At 36.3% G+C, this 25830-nt stretch overlaps 1 protein-coding gene and 1 non-coding gene across 2 annotated transcripts in view; both read right to left on the reverse strand.

Annotated features, from left to right (window-relative positions):
* LOC142353120 (uncharacterized) overlaps window positions 1-25475 on the reverse strand; it is a 95787-nt gene extending 70312 nt beyond the window's left edge. The window contains exons 1-5 of the mRNA XM_075405327.1: window positions 25429-25475; window positions 22374-22635; window positions 8898-9214; window positions 5468-5748; window positions 4235-4399 (exon numbers count right to left, since the gene is read on the reverse strand). Of these exons, the coding sequence (XP_075261442.1) occupies window positions 4235-4399; window positions 5468-5748; window positions 8898-9214; window positions 22374-22555 (945 nt within the window). The 5' untranslated portion in view covers window positions 22556-22635; window positions 25429-25475. The remainder of the gene's footprint in view (window positions 1-4234; window positions 4400-5467; window positions 5749-8897; window positions 9215-22373; window positions 22636-25428) is intronic.
* On the reverse strand, window positions 511-584 carry Trnai-aau (transfer RNA isoleucine (anticodon AAU)). Its single transcript has one exon. It is a non-coding gene; the product is annotated as a tRNA-Ile (tRNA).
* Window positions 25476-25830: the final 355 nt, after the last annotated feature.

The following is a 25830-nucleotide window of genomic DNA, read 5'->3' on the forward strand; positions in this document are numbered from 1 at the left end:
ATTCTACGTTGTCTTATTTCCAAACACTCTGTAATTCCTGGAAACACGTTAAAAAATCCTTACATATACACACAACGTGATAAGAGATGAGAACCGGAACCACTTTCTGCTCTTTCGCATTATATCGCCCCCCTCCCCCCATTGCCCAAAATGGATTCATTCCCTCTATTCAACCCCCAGTGCGTTTATATACATTACAAACTAAGTAAACTAAAACTAACCGACTGTTAAAAACAGACACCCCTCTGTTAAACTGGTCTAATTTCTGAGATGATGGAACAGCAGCCGAAGAAACAGAAGATTCAGAACTCTTGCTACCAGCAACTGTCATAAATCCATTCTCCGTCAAATTTCCATTCGCCTGTGTCTCGATCTGATTGGGCCGAAGAAAGGGATTAGTCGTGACATTGTTGTTGTTTACATTTTGCTCCTTAACTGAACTGCAGCTACTGTTTGGTCTGCGTGGAGGAAGTTGATCAGTTTTGGTCGTCTAAAACAGAGAAAAAAATTTGGTCCCAGAGAGGCTCGAACTCTCGACCCTCGCGTTATTAGCACGATGCTCTAACCGACTGAGCTATGGAACCGTCGAATTCCTTAACGGCATATTAGTATTTACAGTGAACTTCAACATAGATATAATCTGTACGATTTAAATTGGCTATGAATTTACGGCCACGCACCATACATTCGACATTACGTACGTATAAATGACAAGAATCGGATACGCATATGTGTGATCAACCCCCCCCCCCCCCCCCCCCCCCCCCCGTTTACTAACAGGAAATATCCATACTCAGGGTCTCGAATAAATTACCTGTTTTTTCAGACTATAGTCCCCGGATAAATATTGCCCCCCATTAAAATTGAGAGCCGGCTATTTTATTCTCAAAAATTAAGCTGCTGAATTTGTATGTTCAATTATTACATGACCACAATAAAGTCCTCTAGGAGGGGATAGAACCCTGATAAAGTTTCGATCCTTGCGTGTAAACTCAGTTATCGTCCATTGAATGAAATTTCGGACCTTTTCCGTTTGTGCCCCCGTCCTAAATAAACAGACTGTTTGCACCCCCGAAATATGTACTTTTTGCTCCTTAGTGATCCTTTATTTCAGTCACAGTAAATAGCCGGCATCGGTAGATAGTTCGCAAAGCTGGCCTGGAAACAAAAACACATTTCCAAATTCCAACACAAGCTTTATTAAGCAGAAACTGCATTGATGTCTGAGCAGAAAAAAAAATGAAAATACCAGAGCAGGATTTCACGTTATGTAGAACAAATTAACTGTTGAAGACGCCCATGGTTCCAAAAACTCAGATTTTAATGTCTTTAGTAGACCACCACCTGAAAACATTTTTCTGAGCAAGGACATTCAAATGTCAATTATACGTACAAAGGGTCAAAAGCCTGCGATGAAAGTCGAAAAAAATTTCATAATTGACAAATCCAGCTGAGTTTAAATGAAAAAATCAGAAAATTTACAACAGCTACCAACAAGAATTGATCAAGTCAAAAATTGGTCGTCCCATAACAAAAGAGAACTGTTAGGACATAGTGAGAAATATTAAACCAATGAGTTTATGTCGCGCAAAAACAATTTGCTTGCCCATTTAATATTTTGCTCAGCAATGAAGAGCAGCATTTTTGGTTTCAAAACAATTCCAATTAACATTTTTATTTAATTGGAGAACCCAGGGTACGATTTTATTGGACACTAAAACTTCGAGGCAGAGAGCCTAGTTTGAAAATTTGAACAGAGTTAAAGAAGTGAAAGTATTTTTTGTCCTAAACTCCTTGAACAAAGCCGCTATAAATAATAGGCTGCTTAGCTATCAGAGACAGAGACGTTTGATTCATTTGAACTCCTGTACAGTTTTAAGAAAACTTTTATTTCACTGATCTGCAAAATTGTACTGTCAACTTCAATATCAAATGAAACTCAACACTTTCGCACTCTTTGGTTCTCTAAATACGTTAGAACAAAAATCTTGGTCCCCCTTAGGCCTCGTGCTCAGCACTCGGGCCGTGTCAGGGCGTTAAGTCCCTTGGGCGACTAAGATTTTGTTCTAACATATACAAACTGACCACCAAAATTTTCTTTGCGAGCAAAGTATCAGAGAGTCCCCGTTTCTCCGAACTGGAGAATTATTAGAACTGGAGAATTATCAAAAGCTCACTAAACACTATATAGCGTTAACAACTGGACGGTACAGCCAATAAGTTTCTCCAGCCAGTTGAGGGAATCTCACAGTTTACTTTTAATATTATTCTTACGATATGACCAAAACAAAAACGCAAAACTATTTTTCGACACATTCAAACCAAACAGAAAATTTCATCAAAAAGTTAAAAAAAGACAGTAAAAATTAAAGTCAAATTTTTTTGCATGTGAACACAAGCGAGAAAGGGAACTATTATTCATATACTATTAACTCACGCCGTCAAATCACTTGGGTTTTCTCTCCATTTCCTCTTTCCACAAGACAAAAATGCTCACTTGAATTTGACTTCAAAAATCCTGATAGTGTGAACAGATCTTTAAAAAGACAGAGCCCCAATACAATTAAAATTCGATGGCGTGTAAAAGAAAAGACAGAGCACCAATACAATCCAAATTCTTCGAACTGCGAAAACATAGGTGGCAGATTGTCAGAAAATAGCCGCGATAGTTTCGTAGATCTGGAATCGCAAACAGACACCAAAAATGTTGTTTTCATTAAGGGCTGCGATGTTAAATTTTGATTACTTATCATTACTGCTTCTATCGGCTGCTAGTAAATAACCTTCAATCAGAGCGATACTCTCACTTGATCTAATCTCTTTGAATTAAAGAAAAGAAAAGTCAGTTTCAGAGTCAGGAAGTCATTTTTGAGAGCGAGGTAAGTCACGCGTGACCAAAAACTTAATCACGCGAATGAACAAAATCGCTCCACTTAGAGTGAAAAATGACGTCAGCCACGCATTTCAGTTTGAAATTGCACGAACGAATGAACAAAAAAATTATTGTGACGTCATATGGTCGTAAAAAAAATTTAGCATAAAAAACAAGGCCAATAATAGCCTCAACTATCGCTTCGTGGGGTCTGAGGGTTCAGACTTCTAGAAATTGCACCTCATACCATCGATTTCTGCCCCTTCGCCAGTTTCAGTAATCCTTAAATTTAGAGCCCTCTTCTGCATAGGGGCTTTATACCCTCGATTTTTCCAAGCGTATCCTGTTTTTGAAGATAAAGTCAAACTGGTCAGACAAAAAATCGGTCAAGCGGAAAAAATTGCAAAACAATATAACTACAGGGCCCAGGCAATTGCTACAACAAATTTCATTATAGAAAGATATGACAATTAAAAATAGCAATGCCTGGAGATCTTAAAATTGGCCGCATATAATAAATTTCGGATCTTTACGTTTGTGCCCCCCCCCCCCAGCTTAGTGGGCGCATATTATTTGCACCCCCCCCCCCCAGACGCACGTGCAGGGCATAGCATACGGGGGGGGGAAAGATCCCAAATCTCTTAGATATTATTGTTGAAAACAAGACTGCTTCACCACCAGCGGTTGATTTGAGACATTTACAGGAGACTGCCCAGTAGGTTAAAACATCTTTCAACGAACAAACCGACTAATTTCCAATTTATTTTGCTACTCCAACCATTCTTTTACAATGATTGATAAAAATATTACGACACGGTTGTTATTGCCACCGAAAAGTTAACAAGTTCGCGGCGAAGCCGAGTCAAAATGTATTTAATCAACACATGTTGCGATAACAGCAGTTAAATAAACTGCCAGTGTAATAAATTTTAATGCCCGATCGACACTGGAAAAACACTTCAGCATTAGACTACGAGTTTATCACACTCCTTTATCGCCACTGTTACTAAGTCTAATGATGGAAACAGTTTGATAAACTTGTAGTCTAAAAAAACAAACATGATCGCAACAGGTGTTAAAAAAATTACCACACGGTTGTTATCGCCACCGAGAAGTTATCATAACACCTCGGCTTCGCCTCGGAGTTTGATAACTTCTCGGTGGCGACAACAACCGTGTGGTAATATTCATTATTGACCAGGGCATACTATACAGTCTAGTATTCGTATTTGCATCAAACCACAAAAAGACGAGGCTCACAATTAATTCACAAAAATTTGAGGGTGAAATTTGTGGTAGATATTTTGAGGTCATGACAAGATATGAACAGCAGTTTCATTCCGATGATACAAATTAACAAACCCATTTATTGGCACCATCGGGTGCAATTTGTGATTGATTCGTCCACACACATACCCGTGCGGTATGGAGCGGAACAAAACTAGCAGTTTTTCTGCAGCTGTTCTTTTTAGTTGAGCCGTCAGAAGCATTTTTAGTGTTTGCTTCTGCGTACAGCTGTCGGGAAAGCTTGTATAAAAAGATTTCATTGTTTATTAGTTCCATTACTAGCTCTCATAAACATTAGGCAAAATGACTAATCCTTTCGACACTTAATTGTAAACATAACCGACTAAACAACGAAAAAATTGCTATCGAACGACTAGTGAGAGCTCTAATCAATTGCAGACTGCTTCAGGCGGGGGGGGGGGGGGCTAAATGGACTAAGAAGTTCAATAGTGGGCTTCAAATAACTACATTAGAGGCTAACATTTACCACTATTAAGATTTAAAGTAAAAAATGGCACCAGTTTCGGCTCACTTTTCATTTGACTTTTAGTATTAAATTGCCGCCAATTGAGTTCAGCTGCTTGAAATTGTGATTGAGAGAGAATTTTAGATCACGCGAAACGCAAAAAGTCAAGGGCGTAAAAGTCACTCGAATAGACAAAATTGTCAAGCAAAATTTTGCATAAAAAAGACACACATGTTTACAATAATTGCTATGAACTTCGTTCAAGAGCAAGTAAAAATTTGTAATTCTATAGTATTTACGCTTTCCACGGTATATTTTGTTCGACCTATTCCGTTATTACTCTTTTATTCGATTAATCCTCCTGACATTTAAAAAGCAATTCTGCCAGCCAATCTTTAAATATTTAAGCGCGTTCACCACTGTTGAAATTTTTCTAAGAAAGTTATTTAAAAAACTACTTCATTGAATTCTCTTGACCCTTGTAAGAGAACGCCACAAAAAACTAAGGAAAACCATGCCCGCGAACAAAAAACAGGATCTTTTCCGTTTGTGCCCCCCAGTACGTTATGTACCCCCAGTTACAGAGCACGTGTCATTACGTAGTAATTCATTATGTAAAAATATGGTGTGCGTCTGGGGGGTGCAAATAATATGCACCCACTAAGCTGGGGGAGGGGTGGGGCGCACACACGAAATAGATCCGAAAACTTACAAATCACCAATTTCAGAAAGCGAACAATTACTTAGTTTCAGTTCACTTGCCATTGAGCTGAATTTAATTTTACTCAGATAATTCGTGACCTCTTTCATGTCGTTTAGAAACAAATGACGTTTTTCCTCACCTGTTTATGAAGAGCATAAGACACAGCCGCGCTCTGTGGTCGAGGCTTTCGAGTCTGTAAGGCCTGGTCGCCACTGGCACTGCTGTACTCACTCCCACTCATTTCTGTGACCAGATGATGATTTCGTCCAAGTTCAGTTTTCGGTCTGTGCGGAGGAATCGGTGGTTTGTCATTGTGAAGATGGGGTTCGAAGTAGCGCATGCACTGTTGCTCCTCACTTTTGACTTTGACACCTAATTCCGATTCTTCTGTAGAGGCAATCGCAGCATCGCTGATCATTTCTGCAAATAATTTTTATAAAATTATGAATAAATGAATTTATTTCGCTAATGCGAGGACAAACTACGAGGTCCAGAGACCTTCTGTTTCAAAATACCCACATACACACAACGGTATTCAAACTCAGAAAGCGAAAACAAATATCACAACTCATTATTACTGACCAAATACGAGCTTTTCAATTTGTGACAGCAATCAGATATAATTTTAGTAGAACCATTTTCTTCAAAAGTTATAATAATTTCCCACTCTTTCAGTTTGTTAAACAGAATTGCACACTTAGACCTTACAGAGAATCTTTGTATTTTCTTTTTGCCAGACTAAGACTTAAAAACCCTTTTCTTTGGCGTCTAGTTGCCGCTTTTGATTCTTCATACTTCAGCATATCATTGCAGTACTTTTCGCTGTTTACATTATTAACTGACTTTAGAGAAAACTTGAGAAGCTCATAGAGGTGAAGTTCAAATACAGTGAGGATACCATTTTGAATAAATAGATCATCAGAGGAATCATGCCTTTCGCGAAAATAGATGAACTTCAGGATTTTTTTCTGCATCATGAGAATCGGAAGCGAAGAGGTGTATTTACAACAACCATATACCAGGATATTATACTGAATAATTGGTTCAAAATTTGATTTGTAGTATAAAAACAGTTGTTTCCTGGGCGCAAAGTGTCGCAGCTTTGATATTATTCTACATTGCTTTCCTAGTTTAGCCCTCACATATTCAATATGGTACTTGAACGACAACTTGTTGTCAATTAAATTCCTAGGTATTTATACACTGGTTTGTTAATTATTATTTCTGGGCTTAGTTGAAAGCAATTAGATGCTGCTTTTTTCTCGTTGAAATTTAACTGAAAAGTTTTTTGTGATTTAGGACCAGTATGTTCGCATTGAACTATTCATTCAAAGCTGCTAAGTCTTGCTGAACTTTCGCAACTGAGCAACCAATAGCACTAATATTTGTATCATCAGTAAACAATAAAACATTAACAATTTCGCAGCATGAAGGAAGATCATTCATATACATAAGGAAAAGTAGAGGTCCTAAAATTGATCCCTGTGGAACCCCAAAATTGATGCCGTTCCAGCCTGAGGATATTCCAATTACAATAGTTCTTTGAAATCTGTTACTTAATAAGATTTGATCCAATTAATAGTGTTTCCTCTTATGCCATATCTTTCAAGCTTTTCCAATAAGAGAAGGTATTTAATTGTATCGAAGTCATTTTTGAGATCCAAGAAAAAATTGAAGATACAATAATGGGTGTCCATTTTTATTTTTTCTGTCAATTCTACAAGAGCTTCAATTGTACTATGTTTACTTCGAAATCCGAAATATTTGTTTGAAATCAGACTGAATTTCTCAAAATAAATATAGATCCTATTCTATATTATTCGCTCATAGATCTTACTGAATACATTTAGAAGTGATATAGGGTAGTTGCTTTCTTCCGTTTTGGTCCCTTCTTTGTAGATTGGAATAACAATTGCTAGCAATAGTGATTCGGAGGAAAGCACCAAGTTGAAAGGAATGATTGATAAGGCGACATAAATATAGTATAGTTACACTTGCAGAAATTTTAATCAAAATATTACACACTTGATCGTCATCAGAATAAAATTTGTCTAATTTATCAACTGTTTCTCTAAGTTCATTTTTATTTGTTTCAAAGAACCACATCGTTTGTTCAACTTTAGGGAGAATTAGATGATTCGTTGTAATCAGATCTTTACTTACTTAGCACCTATTGTAGAAAAGTACTCATTAAAGGCTTGTGCATTTTCCTAATGCGATGGTTCATTTTATTTTTTTGCGACATGAATCAGGAATAGGAATGTTGGCTTTACTAAAATTTTTTCCTTGTATGCCATTGAGTAATTTATAAGTCTTGAGTTACCCAGGCAAGAATTAAACTTTTCGTAGTTGAAATTACGTTTCGCTCCTTTGATACCTTTTTCGAGTTTTTGTCTGAGATTTTTGAATGAATCAAGATATTTTTAGTTCGACTTATCCTGTTTCCACCTTCTATATGCAAGATTACTTTAGTTTCTTAGGTTCTTTAGATGATTATATAACCATTTTGGAGTTTTTCTTTTTGTTTTTGTCAGTCTTATCGGGGAAAAAAACGTCGGTAACTTCGAGGAAATATTTAAGAAACTGATCAAAAGATTTGGAAGAGTCTTCGTAATTAAATACATTATGCTGGTTTAGAGTGAGATGACTTGAAAGAGTATAGATAATTTTGCACTTGTGTGGGTTTTTTACAAACTTAATGTCTATAAGATTGTGTGAAATCGCACTTTTCAACTGTTAGGGACCATGTAATTTGAATAGGGTTATAAATTTTATCGAGGAAAATTTCTTCGATTATGTACAATTCTAAAAGAAAAAGAATTTATTTCTCCAAAGAAATATTATACATAGAAAATTTAACAGATTATCTCGGGAGAGGACAGGAGGACGGGGCAATGTTGCCCTCTAGGTTCCTATCCAAGCTAAATTGAAAGTAATTTGAGACAAAAGGTAAAAGATTTTTTTTATAAACTATGCTTTTAAATTATGCTAAAATTTTTTAAGTTCCTTAACTCCTTCAGTTTTGAGAAATGCATTTTGATGATTTTTTAAAATTTGCGACCCCTGCAAAGCTTATTCAGTTTATTCATGATTACATTGATTCCTCCCGTCAAACATGATTAAAAATCGTGCACAAAAATCTGAATTGAAATGAAGAACCCCGCAGAAAAACCCACAATGAGACAAATATCGCGTTAAAATACTTCCCAATAAACAGATATTGGAATTATAAAATTCCAGAAACAAAAGAGATGGCAACCCTTCACGATAGCTACACATACGAGGTTCCAGAACCTCGCTGTAAATGAAAGACATGAAAGTCGGACCGTTCAACTTCTTAAAATATACTCGTGTAGAGAATTCAAAATTCATCCCCTGATGTAGCATGACTTTTTTTCCAATTCAGAATCGCTATGCGAACCAAATAATATCCAAATGAAAAGCTACGATTACCAAATAAAAATTGAATTTAATTTGGAGGCCTATTTTTACGCCCAACGTCGAAGGTTTTCATTCGCCGAAAACAATATATTTCAAAATTTGTAAATTGGGTAGTTTGTCCTCCTCACCTTCGAATCCATTGTCTTTCGAATGCTCCTCTTTGTTCGCATCGTTATTTGACTCGCTCTCTTGGTGCAACTTTAACTTGTATGCCACCGATTCAAACTTATTCATCATATCATTATTAGCTAGCTCTGTCGCCTCTTTGGTGGTCACAACTCGACTCTCCCTCACCGGATTGAGTCTTCCGGTGAATGTGAAGTACTGCGCCAGAGGCGTGTACGACGCGGAATCGGTGTGAACAACCGGGTGGGGCGGGAAGTTGGGTTGAGAAGCCACTCTGCTCTGTCCAGAGGGCGAGCGCGATGACGGTACATACCTAAATCTGCCAACATAAATACTTCCAAATTTCAATTTTCAGTCGAATTATCGTTATTTTTATCGTTACACATTAGTTTGCTCACACGAGGTTAAGAAAACAAAATTTTTGTTTACCTCTTGCACAAATAGTTTGTTGATCTTGTAGAAATACTTTTAATTGTTCGTTTTTTCTTTATATAAACATTAAATATTTTGCGCACAACCTTTCCGATCTCACTCCATTTATATCTATTACGTTCAAAAGTCGTTCTTCCGATTCCTACGCAAATCGCATCTCTATAATAATTAGCTTTAACAGTTCATACACGTGTAAGTCTCTTATATCGTTAATTCTTCAGAAATTCTCCAGCCCTCAATACAATCAAATGTTTTCGATCAAAATTTTACCATTAAAAATTCTTTCAATATTATCCAAAATTACGATAGCACTTCTTGCATCAACACAAAAGATCAAAACCCCCATACCGCAACACTAATTTAATATGCGTGTTGTATGCAAAAAAGTTAAAACTCTTAGTAACATTCTAAGCTCATAAAAAAACAAAGCGACAAATGTCGGAAGAATTGCTCTTGAACGACAGGCGAGGCAATTTAATTCAGGGGCTGTAGCCTAGATCAATTTTTCTTTATGGGTGCAAAAAATCTTTCCTCCGCCGGGATTCGCACCAATGACCTCCCGATCCACGACCACGCGCACTAACCACTGCGCTACGAATCACGTTCCTCTACTATGCTGCAACCGATTTTATACACTATGGTACCAAAAAACTACGTACAGCATGATTTCTGCATTCAAAGCATGATTCGTGCTTCATAAGCATGATTTGCTTTAAAGCGTGAAAGAAGGTGTGAAATTTAGAAGTTTTAATATAAATTTCATTCTTACTTTCTCCGCTTAAACAGAAAAGATGGTCAAACCGCTTTGTTCTTTTACCGTTTGCCAAGTACTTACGCTAAGAGATGTCGGATTTTCATGGTCTAAAATACAAAAATAACTCAACTTCAAATCAAGATCCAGTGCACAGTATGCGTACAAACGTTACCTGAAAAACAACAGTTTCGAGGCCCAAAAGTCGAGCGGAAGACCCCCAAATTGTAAAAAAAAAATTAGAAAAAAAGTTATTTGCCGATGTTTTGAAAGATCACAAAACCTCACTGGAACGCATTCGAGTGGCTCATAACGCTTTCTCTTGTTACGAGACAATTTCAAGAGGTACAGTTAGACGAAATCTCAAAAATATGGCATTTTTTCAAGAGATGTTTTGAAAGATCCCAAAACCTCACTGGAACGCATTCGAGTGGCTCATAACGCTTTCTCTTGTTACGAGACAATTTCCAGAGGTACAGTTAGACAAATTCTCAAAAAATATGGCGTTCAAGAAATACCCGAAAAGCAGTCAGTTTGAAGAAGAAAGCAAGTGTTTTCGTTCAAAATGGTGTAGTGTATCAATATGCTCAAGAAGCTTTGGAAATTTTGAAAATTTACGAAAACGCATTTCCTGGACATTATTTTTCAACAAGATAATGCTCCTGTGCATAAATCAAAGATTTTCGACAATTTCTTCCACGAAAACGAGTGGAAGGTACTGGAATCACCAGCATACAGTCCAGATCTGAATTCTATTGAAAATTCATGGGCCATTTTGAAACGATTACGAAAACAGACAGTTTTTTGGGAAAATTTAGAAGAGAAAGTTTATAAAATTTGGATTGAAATTGACGCAGACGTCGTGAGAAACCTGTATGAAAACTATACAAACCATCTACTAGACGTTAAAAAAGCTAAAGGTGTAATGACGCGTTATTAGAGAACAAACTTGAATTCAAAATGTTATATTATTTGTATTGCTTTTTAAAAAATCTTTAGGTGTACGTAGCTTTTTGGTACCATAGTGTATCAGCAACAAGCTTTACTTCGGAGTGACCGCAATAGAGATAACTCAAAAACGAAGAACGAAAGCGTGAAAAAGTCACTTCAGAAGTCAAAGAAGGTTCTAGAAGAAAAGCGCAAAATTGTCAAGCGAAAAATTTGCATAAAAAAAGACACACGTTTACAATAATTGCTATGAACTTCGTTCAAGAGCAATTAATCAGATAATCAATGTGATGCTTAAAGTTTTTTTCATCAACTTAGATCACAAGATGCCTTACTGCTCTTTTCTGAACGCGTTTCTGTTCAATTGATATTGATTTGCTCCAATTCCCACGTTTTCAAAAAAAATGAATGCCATAGATTATTAAATTTCTATTAATCTTTTTCCTATCCAGCAAAAATTTTGTTTGCTTTCACCCCAAATCAACTTCGGTCATATTTGATTGGTTCAGTTGTAACGAAACCCTATCGTGACCTTGAAAGATTCTTGTAGCTTCAGACAGGTCGTGAAGGTAACTTATGAACACTAACTGTCCAAGAAACAAATCTGTGTAACACCAATTTTGAAGGTACAAAAATGGATTCAATTCAACGCTACCCAATTTTTGTATGCGCTAAGTGAGGTAATAAAAAATTCGACAATGCAAAGATCCACGAAAAACCACTCCGAATAAATTTTGAATCATATTTTACAGCATAAAATTATTTCTACGCCCAGAAAAATTGCATTTGTTGACGCTAACAGGTTTGAGATTAGATTGTCTCTGGTGGTATCTGGTTTAGATCGTCTATAGTTCTAGATTAATCCATACCCACAAAAATTTTCCTGAGTTGATTTGTTTTCCAAAAATCTTTTAAACCCTTCGGCATCGCGAGCAAAAGTGCTTTCTTTCCTATTGCAGCTTTCCACCGATATCTCTTCATTTGGCTCTAGAAGAAACAAGGCGGCTCGGTAATGTGCGATGGCACATAAGGTTCCGACCCCGCCCATCCACAATTTTGGCATAATTGTCTACCAAATGAGGAACAGATAGAAAAACCGAAAAATTATTTTTTGCGAATCCCAAAAAAGCCCAAGTCTTTTTCAAAAAATTCTGTATGAACGACAAAATAGCCTCCAAAGCAAATAACTCAGTGGAGTAAAAATTGATGCATTAGATTGCTGTAATATGTCAATATTAAGAAAGCGAGTCAAGACGAACAGCAAAATCAAACAACAACAACAACAACAAACATTAATTACATCAAAAAATTTATGTCCCTCTTAAAAACTAAATATATTAACAAAGTCAACATACCGTCAGATAAACCTAAAACTAAACAAAAATAACTTATAAATCACCAGAAAACATATGCGACCAGTCCATAAAAAGGTTTGGTAACAATTATACAAAAAAGAACAAAAACAGTAAAGTAAAAAAATTAACTTATTTTTTTGAAACAGTTAACTTCGAAGTAATAAATACCATTAGGAATCAATTAATATTACCACAAATTTACGATTACCACTGCTTCTATAGAAGGGCATTAGGACCTGTCCTTATTCATTTTTTAAACCGGCTAAAAAGAACAACAAAGAACAAACAAAATTTCAATTGAAACTTGCCAGAAAACGCTGTCAAAACCGTCAAGCCAAATTTTAGCACTCAAAATATATTTGATTGCGCCTTCTTCAAACAGCTATAATGTAGTACGTGGCCATTCATTTGTAAGACTAGGTAACAAGTAGACAAAAGAGTGAAGTGCTAAAGTATGTAATACTTTTAATTTTTTTTCGAAACAAAATTACATTCAATGTCATGAAAGGCATTAATTACAAAAAGAGCTATTTAAATAGGGTCGTTTATTCATGAAAAGGAAGCCCTCGAGACCTGTAATTATCCAGAATATTTCTTGCATCTACAAAAAGAACGTCAAATATGACAAAAATCAAATTAATTTACTTTATTTTTGTGAAAAACCGGTGTCGAAGCCAGTAAGGTCATAACAAATTCCTTAAAAAAAAGATTTTGAGACACCAATCCCTTTTATTCCCTTGACACCCATAATGTCAAATTTGACCTGTAATTAACTAACGAGATTAGGTAACAAAAAGAAACATAAAAAGAACAAATTGCGAAGTTAAAAAGTTTTCTTTTTTAATTTTGGAAAACGATTGTTTTCAAAGTCATGAAAGCCATCAGCTATCTACTAATATCAGAATATCGGTTCTTCTATTCTTCCATGAAAAGCCAATGAAAGCTATCACTATACAGGAAATTTCATACGACCGAAACGACAAAGTATAAATGACAGTTAGAGACAAAATTAAAAAATTCAATTGATTTCTTCAAGAAAGAGGCGTCGAGGCCGTTAAAACGATGATGTATATCTCTCAGGATTTTAATATGTCCAATTGTGCCTTATTCTGAATGCTAATAAGGTGACATGAGAACGGTCAATAATGTGATGTGACAAAATTAGAAAACGTGAAAAACTGGCAAATATCAAAACAAACAAAAATCTGAAATCTTGTAGTATCAAAGCCAGAAAACAATAACTTCAGGCTTAAAGCTGCAACCGATAATAAATGTTAAATCAGTAGAAAGAAGCAGTCTTTCTTTGCTGACACTAAGCTGGAAGTTGAACAAATTAAGAAAAAAATAGAGGAAAAGTTAATTAAGCCATTATTTTGAAGTTTTAAAAAGTCAATTATTTTTAAGAAGTCAATTATAAATGGCTGTTTATAAATTATAAAGATGTTTCTATTTTTTAAAAAAGAAACGACCATAAACTTTCAAAGAAAAAACTAAATGCATTAGCTTGGAGCTGCTTAGCAAGCGAAATGGTTGGACCTATCACTCCTGAGCTTTGATTTGATATGTTCTGTTCTTTATTATTAAAAAAGGTCTTTTTTTAAAAAAAAAAGACCGACTGATTACAACCCGATTTTTTTTTGGATTGTAACAGTCCAAGAATGGCCCAAAACTAGCCCTGCTAATACTTATTGTCCGTTAGGAACAATTGATTTTTCTAATGTTGTAGATATAGATAATTTGTTAGTTGAAAACTCAAAATAAATTCTGCATTTTTGATAATCAGCGAGTAAAGTTAGCAAAAAACGGCAAAGTTTTAACTACAGTGCACTCTCAGCGGACTCTGAAGTAGAAATAGCCCCCCTCTGAGTCTACAAAGATTGTATGAATGCTGTTTGGGGGTGTACTGTCGGCAAATTTAATCAAAGTGGACTAAAGTAGCTTATTTCGTGCTGTTTTTGATGAAAAAGGCTAAAATTTGAAATGTTTATCCAGATTTTTTGACCAAAAAAATTAAATCAAAACAATCAACAATGCTTGTTCGTCTTCAAAAAGAAAATCAACGACAGTATTCTTAAAAATTATAACAAATTTTAGCAAAATTGACGAAAATTTAGGCAAAAATTCCGGAAAATGTGAATAAAAACAACGTGAATTCACTCTTCTTTTCTCAGAAGTTTAAACCTCGATAACTCCCTGCAGAAAACGAAAACTTAAAAAATCTTTTTAATTCCATATTCTACGCTGGACGAGCTTTCTAATGGTACCAGTCTCAACTCTCTACGATGAATATATCGAGCGGCGAAAATTCACGGAACAAAAAAAACCCATTTGAGTATATAGTTCCTCCCCCCTCAAGAGGGTCGGAACAATAATTTTAAATATCTTTCTTTATTTGACAAAATTTTGCGAACATTTACATTTACAACTCATTTTTTGAGAACATATTTAAAAGCACTTGAGATACTAGAATACTAAAACGAGAAAGATTGACGGAAAGATGCGCCGTTCTTGAGGACTCAATCAATTTGAAAATAATTAAATATGAGAACGAGACAAAACCAGCATTGGATTGTTTCTTGCAGCTTGTGAGAGCGTCTGGTCCAATCTTAAAAAAATACCAGCTGTATTTTTTGCACTTAATTGACATTCAGTACAGAACCTTTGTCACTTTTCTTGAAAACACGCCCCATTTTAATCTTCAGAGTTTTCTCTCCTTGACTGTCGCTTATTTGAAAACAAAAAACCACTAATATTGGACAAATTGTTCTCGAAGCGTCAATTTAATTCAGAGGGGTGCGGTTAAAATAAATTCTATGGGTGTCAGAAATTCTGTCCGAGGGCGGAAGCACAACCTCAATTTCCTGAATGCTACACAGAAGCATTAACCACTCGGTTTTCAGGGCCTTGTTTAAGCAGCAGCTTAATTTACGAATGCAACTTAGATCACGCACAAATCAAGAAGTCAAGCAAGCAAAAGTCACTCGAGCAGTGAAATCGAAAAATATTCTCGTGAAGAGAAGCGCAATAAAGGACAGGCAAAATTTTGCAAACTAAGACACTCACTTTTACAGAAATTGCTTACTCTAATTTGTTCGACAGAAAGAAACTGCAAAAACAAAACTTCATTTTTTTCAAGTATCAAAACTTAAACCGTTCAAACAATAATGATTGCAGGCCCAGTGGAACTATCCCTTATTGTGTTTCATTGCACTATGGACTACCAAATACTTTTGGTGGAGCCTATATTTGCTGAAGCATCAAATTATTTCAGTTCAGTTTTCGCGCTGATAAAAAGGTAAATTAGAAAAAATTACAGCGATGCCACTCTTACATTTGGAGTGAAAACAAACAACTCACGGAACTTTTTCTCTCAAACGACTGGCAAGCAGTTGGCTTTGTCGATAGCCAACCGTGTCATAGGGAAGCTGGCAATAGGTTAAATGATGGAGAGTGGTTGAGGTGGCGAGGGAGGCGGGCTGAAACTCTAAGAACCGCCTTTCACAACATGAACATATGTCTGAAAACAGTTTCGACGAATCTCACAGTTAGGATCTTGTAAGCCTAAAGGATTTAAGAACAGTAATGCACTCCGAGCGTTACCGTTTATCCCGTATTGGAGGACGAAAAGACCAAAGGTCAGGAGAGAGAGAGAGAGAGAGAGAGAGAGAGAGAGAGAGAGAGAGAGAGAGACAGACAGACAGACAGACAGACAGACAGACAGAGAGAGAATTAATTCTCAGAGACATCAACATTACAGTAATTAAAAACCTCAAATTATTATCTCTGTACACAAATAGTTAGAAACACACTTTTGAAAGTTATACACGTATTACATTGAAAACATATATTTACAAGCAAGAATTATCAGGGGAAAACGATTCCAGCTCACGGATTAGATACCGACGGATGACAGATATAGACGGAGATTTTAAAAAGTCTATGACTCCATGTCGCTGCAGGAATATAGCTACAATAACGACACGCTCAAAAAAAGTATTATAGTTAGTTTTAGAGAGATGATTAAGTTGAAAAAGGTTGAATGAAGAAGAACGAACATTAGCCATTTTGGGGGTTACTTTAATATACTATCAAACGTCAGCTTCATACTTTCCCTTGAGAAGTTGGATCAAAATCTGAGGTCCAGTAGCTGCAGCTGAACAGCTATGGGTAAAAAAATGTTCCTCCGAAGTAACTCGACATACGAAAGTCTGTTGCCAATCATTAATCTAAAGCAACGTACTTGAAATTTGTCGAGCTTCATCATCAAGGAAGCTTCATCAACAATCACATTGCTGTCAGTATTGAACAGAATTGAAATTTTAAGAAGATAAAATGCTTGTCTAGAAGACAAAAACTTGGTATCAGCATGTTTAGTCCATATGAATTTCTTGTCAACTATTATAACAGGGTCCTTTTATGAGTCAACAGCTTCAATGTCAATACCACATTAAAAAGTTGGCTTCAAAGAACAGGTAGACACAAGATCTTTCGTTTTCAAGCTCTAAAGTATCATACCATTTTCACGATTCCACTACTGCAGTCCAGTTAGATCTTAATTAAAATTCAGAGAATCAAGTTAACATTTTCAAATCATCCGCAAAAAGATAACGAATAATCTAAAAAAAAGGTTAATTTTGGAAGAAAATTGGGAAAAAGAATGGACCGAGAACGGAACCCGGAGGAACTCCAATGAGAACTTGTGAGGATTCTGACGAAACACCAGATATTTTAACTTTTTGGTAACGATCAATTAGGTAAGAAAAAAGAGATAAAAACGAGTAATAAAAAAACAAATAACAGTCATTAAAACCAAATTTTCCCAGTTTGTGAATAAGAACAGTATAGAGAACTTCGTCGAATGCTTTCTGGCAATCAAGATAAATGGCATAAAGACAAGTACTCTTAATCTTTCTGAGAAGAGAATCTATATAACCTAAAAGTTGCTTGATCGGGCTTTTTCTGGATTGGAAGCCAAACTGGTTGGAATGGAGAAGATGTCTCAAAGTCTAATGAAAAACTCTCACGGTAGCCTCTACACAACAGTAGCATCTCACAAACAGTAGCCTCTTACCCAAGATTACCATCTTGGGTAAAACTAACTGGACGATAATTCTCAATGCAACTCTTCCCTCCCCCTTTACGAGGAGGATGAATAATCTCTCCTCCTTTATGAAAAAGATGATGAAAATTATTTATGAAGAGGTTGTTTTCCATTGAAAAGATAATTGACGAGTGAAATTGAAATGAAAATGATAAAGAGGCACCCAAAAAGAGCAGGACAAAAGCTGAACAGTTGTTCCACCAAACCGTCGTATGACTTATACCTCGCTGTTTTTTATAATTAGATACGAGGCCTTGTATTTTCATTGAAGTAATACAATCTTGGAAATTTTCAATGAATGCTGAGTGGAAACTAAAGCAGTAGACTCTCATTGAAATGAGAAAACGTAAGAGAGCTTTTGCTATTCCGAGAATTCGAAATATAACCAGCAGAATTGAGAAGTATAGGAGTGGGGTAATAAGAATCGCACTGGTTGTTAAGCGAGTGAAAATCTTGCAAAGTAGCACAGAAATCGAACCATTGTTAAACCAAAATCTATAAAGTTCAATAGACTGATGCAGGGAGACTAGTCGCTTTCTTTTGCAGATTGCTCAGTGTAGGTTTCCCAAGACATCGACGATAAGCAGTCTCTTGAATGTCGAGAGAGTGAACACATCGAAGTTATGCGCTTGAAATGTACCGGAATTTGCTCAATGAAATAGCTGTAAAACAGATATATATCTAAAGAAGGATAACAAGAAAACGTGAAACATTGCGATTTGGATACAAAGGAGTGTAAACTAATAAAATCGTCAACGCAAAACGTCTCACGAAAAGAGGTAAAGAATCTCATAAGTATGTAGACGTGCTAGAATAGGATGATGGTCACTAATCCAGCAATTTTTCAGAACAGATACAATGTGAGTCATAATCAGAGGCACTTGATTAAATGTTGTCCAGAGTTTTGCTCTTTGCATTCGTGGCTCTTTTCGTTATTGCCCACCCCCCGTACATTAGCACTCCCCCATAGCATGTTATTGCATATTGCTTGCATTTCATTCACTTATATATACAATTATAAACAAAGGCATTTACAATTTAATTTTTGCAGCGAAGTTTTGAAATTAAGACGTGCACGGTAATTGAACTTTGCTTATGATGTAAGCAGCCAAAGAGATGCGCGTAATAATTTTGAGCTTTTCTTTTACAGTAATAGCTTTATATGGCACTATTTTTTTGACAATCGGAAACAAAAACTCATCCATTTGTCTACCGGTACCGGCAACTTAATAGGACTAAAAAAGTGATCTCTGAGGACCAAAAAGTACATATTTGGGGGGTGCAAATCGACTCGCTATATAAGGCTGCGGCGCAATGAAAGAAAAGAGCCTCATTCGTAGCGGCATCAAATTCTAGTCGGCGCAAATTCCAACGACCACAGAGAGTTAGTACCAGTCAGTATCTCCCAAAAATAAGGCATGTTGAAATTAAATAGTACATAAAGAACAAGCTCAAGCTCTGAACCGCAGGAAAGACTTGCAACTTGATCCGTGAAGAACGCAATTGATTCAGCTACACTATCATTATGAATAGAAAATGCACTGCCAATTGTTGAAAGATAAAAACAAATAAATAATTCCGTTAGGCATAATTAGCGCAACTGCCAATAAATATTCAAAACCAGAGGGTATTGACAATGGATAGATGTCACATCGTAAACTAACTGAAGTAAGAATAGCAACACCGCCACCGATGTTACAAAATGTGTATTCGAAAAGAAGCATTAAAACAGCTGAATATGTATAGAAGGCTATTATCTATAGAATTGAACAAACAGGTCTCGGTCTGAAAAACAACATCAACATGGTTACTAATGCATAAATTTACCAACTTGGTGTACTTTTCAATAGCAGATACGTAACGACAGTTCAATAAGAGAATAGTAAGGGTGGCAGAAGTAGATAGTCATTACCATTGGCAGTAGGATTATGTAATCAGAGTCTCGAGTTTGTATCTAACAGCCAACAAATTCTTCGCGACAGCTTTCTTTCCACAGAAGTTTTGGTTTGATAAAAATGACCCGTACCTTAGAGATTGCACGCGCAAATCATAACTACCATACGATCAAACTCATTCTTCAAAGTGATCTCAATAGAGCGAGGCTTAGAAGTGTTCGAAGATTCCATCTTACCAACTCGTCGAACAACAAGAATACCTTTCACGGATATTTTGTTGAAAGACTGCTGAACTGCATTGTTATCAACCCGTTTGGATCGAACGTAGTTTTCTGGAGTATTATCGGGAATGTTGTAAAAGACAACAGGCCTTTTCGCATTATTGGCAAACTCATTCTCAGATAAAGTTTTGGATACAAAGGAGTGTAAACTAATAAAATCGTCAACGCAAAACGTCTCACGAAAAGAGGTAAAGAATCTCATAAGTATGTAGACGTGCTAGAATAGGATGATGGTCACTAATCCAGCAATTTTTCAGAACAGATACAATGTGAGTCATAATCAGAGGCACTTGATTAAATGTTGTCCAGAGTTTTGCTCTTTGCATTCGTGGCTCTTTTCGTTATTGCCCACCCCCCGTACATTAGCACTCCCCCATAGCATGTTATTGCATATTGCTTGCATTTCATTCACTTATATATACAATTATAAACAAAGGCATTTACAATTTAATTTTTGCAGCGAAGTTTTGAAATTAAGACGTGCACGGTAATTGAACTTTGCTTATGATGTAAGCAGCCAAAGAGATGCGTGTAATAATTTTGAGCTTTTCTTTTACAGTAATAGCTTTATATGGCACTATTTTTTTGACAATCGGAAACAAAAACTCATCCATTTGTCTACCGGTACCGGCAACTTAATAGGACTAAAAAAGTGATCTCTGAGGACCAAAAAGTACATATTTGGGGGGTGCAAATCGACTCGCTATATAAGGCTGCGGCGCAATGAAAGAAAAGAGCCTCATTCGTAGCGGCATCAAATTCTAGTCGGCGCAAATTCCAACGACCACAGAGAGTTAGTACCAGTCAGTATCTCCCAAAAATAAGGCATGTTGAAATTAAATAGTACATAAAGAACAAGCTCAAGCTCTGAACCGCAGGAAAGACTTGCAACTTGATCCGTGAAGAACGCAATTGATTCAGCTACACTATCATTATGAATAGAAAATGCACTGCCAATTGTTGAAAGATAAAAACAAATAAATAATTCCGTTAGGCATAATTAGCGCAACTGCCAATAAATATTCAAAACCAGAGGGTATTGACAATGGATAGATGTCACATCGTAAACTAACTGAAGTAAGAATAGCAACACCGCCACCGATGTTACAAAATGTGTATTCGAAAAGAAGCATTAAAACAGCTGAATATGTATAGAAGGCTATTATCTATAGAATTGAACAAACAGGTCTCGGTCTGAAAAACAACATCAACATGGTTACTAATGCATAAATTTACCAACTTGGTGTACTTTTCAATAGCAGATACGTAACGACAGTTCAATAAGAGAATAGTAAGGGTGGCAGAAGTAGATAGTCATTACCATTGGCAGTAGGATTATGTAAGGGTCAAAGTTACGATACATAATCTTTATACACCTCGATTATTTTGATAGTTAGTCAAACAAAATAACTTCAGATTGCGAATGCGTATTTTTTTCTATCGAAACCAGTCTCGAGTTTGTATCTAACAGCCAACAAATTCTTCGCGACAGCTTTCTTTCCACAGAAGTTTTGGTTTGATAAAAATGACCCGTACCTTAGAGATTGCACGCGCAAATCAGAACTACCATACGATCAAACTCATTCTTCAAAGTGATCTCAATAGAGCGAGGCTTAGAAGTGTTCGAAGATTCCATCTTACCAACTCGTCGAACAACAAGAATACCTTTCACGGATATTTTGTTGAAAGACTGCTGAACTGCATTGTTATCAGCCCGTTTGGATCGAACGTAGTTTTCTGGAGTATTATCGGGAATGTTGTAAAAGACAACAGGCCTTTTCGCATTATTGGCAAACTCATTCTCAGATAAAGTTTTTTCGACAACATTGGACCAATCACGTTCCATTGCGTTAACAGTTTTAGCACTGTTGTGAATCTCATCGACAGTTGTAGAAATCGGATCAAATTTATCTTGTGTAGCCAAAGCTGACTTATGCATTTCCGTAAAATACGCAATCTTTCTTGAATTTGCCAACTGAAGCTACAATGTCATCACTTCAGATAAGTTCTTCAATCGTAGGATAATAACTGGGTCAACTAACATCGTCAACTGAATTGGCTTGGGAGCCCACGGAGCCCACCAAGATTAGAGTTTATTATTTTTAAAAATTGAGCCTATAACTCCGCTGATTACCACTGTAATCAATAACTTAGTACAAGGGAAATTGGTCAAGCGATAAATCGAACAAAAAAGACCCAAGGACCAATATAATTGTTAAGACTTCGTTTGAGAGCAATCGAAAATGAACAATAAGAAAAACTCAATTTTTGCTGCCTTTTCCCAGATTTTTGCGAAAATGCAGTCCTCGTTAAATCTCATCTTTCCAGCAAAAAAAAAACGAAAATCGAGAAACTCCATCTCAACAAATTTCGAGGCTAGGGGAGGGTCAAAACCAGAAACCAAAAAACATGCAAGCAAGCCACGCGTTACATGTCATGAGAACAATAACCCTGATCAGTTATCTTCGCCGCTACTAACTAGTCAAGAATTAACTTAAGATATTGATTCTCGCAGCCAATTTGGGGTTAGCATTTCGTATGTTATATCAGGCAATTAATAGCATAGAATTCATGCTGCTGGTAGTACGATTGTGCTATAAAAGCATCAGACGCGTCAAGTCAACTACATTTTAAATACAAGCTTTCGTCGACTACAAAATGATATTAGAAGAAATCTACGCGAGAGCATTGAAAAGCTCTTCCAGAATGACCAACCTATTTGAAGCTCTGTCCCCTGATGTGACCGTCTTGAAGTTTGAAGCTAAAGCATGACTGTTCAAGAGAAGAGGTCTGGATGATTTTTGTCGGAAGACTAGGGTTGGAACTGGCTTTCTCGTCGCGTTCGATTGATTTCCAGCATACGCTCCGTTCTTTTGAAAAGTTGGAGACGCCATCATAAATTACTTTTGATACAGTCACCCGTCTGGTTAGCGAGAACTTGAGTTGTCTTTGTTAGCCATTCATGGTAATCCATAATCTGAAAGATATCAAAAGGTGAAACATTAAATACTGGATTCCGGTCTAATTATTATTATTAAAACTGGCGATAAAATCATCTAGGCTATTTACGAAGGTTAAACTAAAGAGTGCCTACTGAACAAAAATTACAAGCATTTATTATAAACAAAAACACAGGACCAATTTACATTTTCAGAAAATGTGTAAGAGTAATATACAATAACCAAAAAATGGAGGAGAAACTAGTGTAACGGGCCACCGGAGAGTAAAGATTCCGAATTAAATTTTGATATAGCAATACTAGAGCTAGCAGACGCAGAGTACCTTCAAAAACACATCAAAAACACTCGAACAAGAGAAATGTAGTATTTTCAGGTCCCTTTGCAAGTACATCTTGAAATCGTTTGATCCGAGTTTCATTTACAGATGACATGAGCGCAAAACTGATCATAAAATAACAATAAAAGACATCATGCTGTGTTTTTTGACAATTTTCTCCAGGAGCACTTCATAATCTTGTTTATAGCTCAAATTCACGCTCGCCACCTGCAACATAAATTAGGCATCGAAAAATTATATTTTGCATTATTTGTTTATAAATGTACAATTAGCTTATAAATGTACAATTCTATTCCAGATAATGTCCTGTTATATAGTCAGTCCCATAAAGTTGCAACGCTATCGAACGTTTCAAAGGTCAAAGTTCAAATTTAAAACATGCAGATATCTAGCAAAACACAGCCCATTTGCATGCCCCAAGCTTTTCGAACGTTCGCTTGCGTTGCAACTTTATGGGACTTACTATAAAACTAGCGACTGAACATCATCGATTGTTAGAAGGTTGTCTGCCAAGATAACGCTGAACTTTTTCTGTTTAAAGTTAGCTTTTATATGCGGCAATTGCTCCGACCACACTAATCGAAGGAAATGATTGATCGGTGTACTTTTTTATTTTTGTTCAGTAAACAGAATTTTTTGTTCATATTCCCGAGAAAGCATCATTCGATAGCACATCTTTTGCAGATATCTTTCGAATCGGTTGGCCACGACATAATTTATTTTGCGTCCGTATTACCCGCTCTCAATAAGATTTCGATAAAGGTCATTTAAAAATGATAAAACAGTTCAATTTGACAAACATAGCTGGCCGATTGCCAGAAAATAGCCGCAATAACTTCGTAGATCTGCAGTCTCAAAAAATAGTAAAAGAAACAGACCCAAGAATTTTTTAATTAAATGGCGATAAAGTTATAATTTGATTAAGAATCTGCTTAACTTATTGCATCTTCTGTTAGCTGCTCTCATCTAGAGCGACTCACGCTCGCTTAACCTTATCTCCTCCAATTAAAGTTAAGAAAAGTCAAGTGAAAAGAGTGGGGAAGTCATTTTTCAGAGAGGCAGGTCAATGTTGACCAAAAACTTAATCACACGAATGAACAAAAAAACTCGTTCCACTAAGAGCGAAAAATGACGTCACGCACGCAATTCAGTTGAAATTACATAAACGAACGAACAATCAGGAGATAGTGATGTCACATGCTCGTAACAAAATTCTTGACGATGAAATAAAAACAAACAAGAGAAGGCCAGTAATAGCCCAACTATCGCTGTGGGACTATTAAAAACAAAGTTTGGGAAAATTCATAAAATTTAATAAAACATGAAAACAATCTACTGTTGCTGTACTTTCGCAGCATGCAGCTGCATTGCGCGTTCGGCCCCCTTCCTGCGATTTAAAATGGTGTCCACTTGTTTCTGCACAAGCTGCAGTCACCGAATAATTGCCATGTGCAGACATTGACTTAAAAAAACTCGGTTTTAACGCCATTCCACATTAAGTTGGGAAGCCTACTCCTTCATCCAGACAAACCTTTGATGTCAACATATTTATCGGGTTATTTTGCTAATCTACAGTTTCTGAAGCGCTATTATACAGATAGCGCCTCTTACATTCACAGTTCGTGTTTTGGGTACTTTGAATATCCCACTACACCTTCCACTGTTCATATGGCAGGTTCAGGTTCTCGCTTTTTTCAAGCACATGACTGCAAAACAGAAGCATGTCGATCATTTGTATGAACATCGGTAGAGGCAAAATATTAAATACGCGAAGTTGGTCAATTTACTGGGTTGAATTGTTTCCGGTTATCAACTCCACACCCTTCTTTTGGAATCGTTAGAATGGGACAAAAGCAGTGAAAACCATTCAAAGACTGGCAAGAATGGAGACTTGTATAGGCCTAGCCCTAACTTCACCTTGACCACCATGTTCATTTTCAATAAGTATAAAACCTTATTGACTTTTCTGAGCCGCCCCTCTACATGAGCTTATCTTATGAAAGAACTTTTTTCTGAAATGTCCCTCCAAATTAGCTTTGAATTTTTCGGATTCGTTTTGACGAACTCTTTACGAAAACTGTTTTTTAAGAACATTGTGCAAATTTCGATGCACCTGAAAAAATTTAGAACAAAACATTCACTGACTGTTCTGTGTTAATTTAAATTGATAGTTTGATCATTTATGTGCTTATTGAAATCGATTATGTTTTCAATATTTAAATCAAGTCTTAGGTGGCCAAAATTTGTTCCTAATCCCAGAAGCGCTATAATTTTGTTTTTCTCAAAAAACTTGAACTAATTTTGTTAATTTTAGAATTAATCACCCTTGATTACGTAAATTAAACTTAATTATGGGATAGATGTTTGTGCTTTTAATCATCGATTAGAGATGTAAGTGTATTCCGCAAAAAATTAGTTTGAATGAAAATATTCAAAATTAGAGAGCAATTTAGAATTAAAGTGTATCGAAAACCTTTTTCATGCTTTGAAATCCACTGAGAGAATCCTGTACGTGTATCCCAGCTTCAATCGTCAGTGGATTCCACAAAGTGACCATAAACAGATTGACTGATTAGTGTAAGTGAAGTTCAAGTTTCCGTCAGTGAATTGCACATCAAAATTGCCGGAACCACCCACATCGAAATGTGGTGCAAGGAAAACCAAATGCAGCTCAATGCCTCAAAATGCAAGCTACTGAACCTAAAATGTCAGCTTTCATTAAGTCTAAACAAAACTGAAATGAATCAAGCCCCAGCACAGCAAGACCTCTCGCTCCTCATCTCCTCAATTCTCAACTTGACAGAAAATTGTGAAATCCGGATCAAAAAGCAACTGATACGTTTTCCAGATAAAGTGTAACATATCAAACAAAAAC

The sequence above is a fragment of the Convolutriloba macropyga genome, chromosome 14 (genome assembly GCF_964194025.1).
Source record: "Convolutriloba macropyga chromosome 14, txConMacr16.3, whole genome shotgun sequence".
NCBI lineage: Eukaryota > Metazoa > Xenacoelomorpha > Acoela > Convolutidae > Convolutriloba > Convolutriloba macropyga.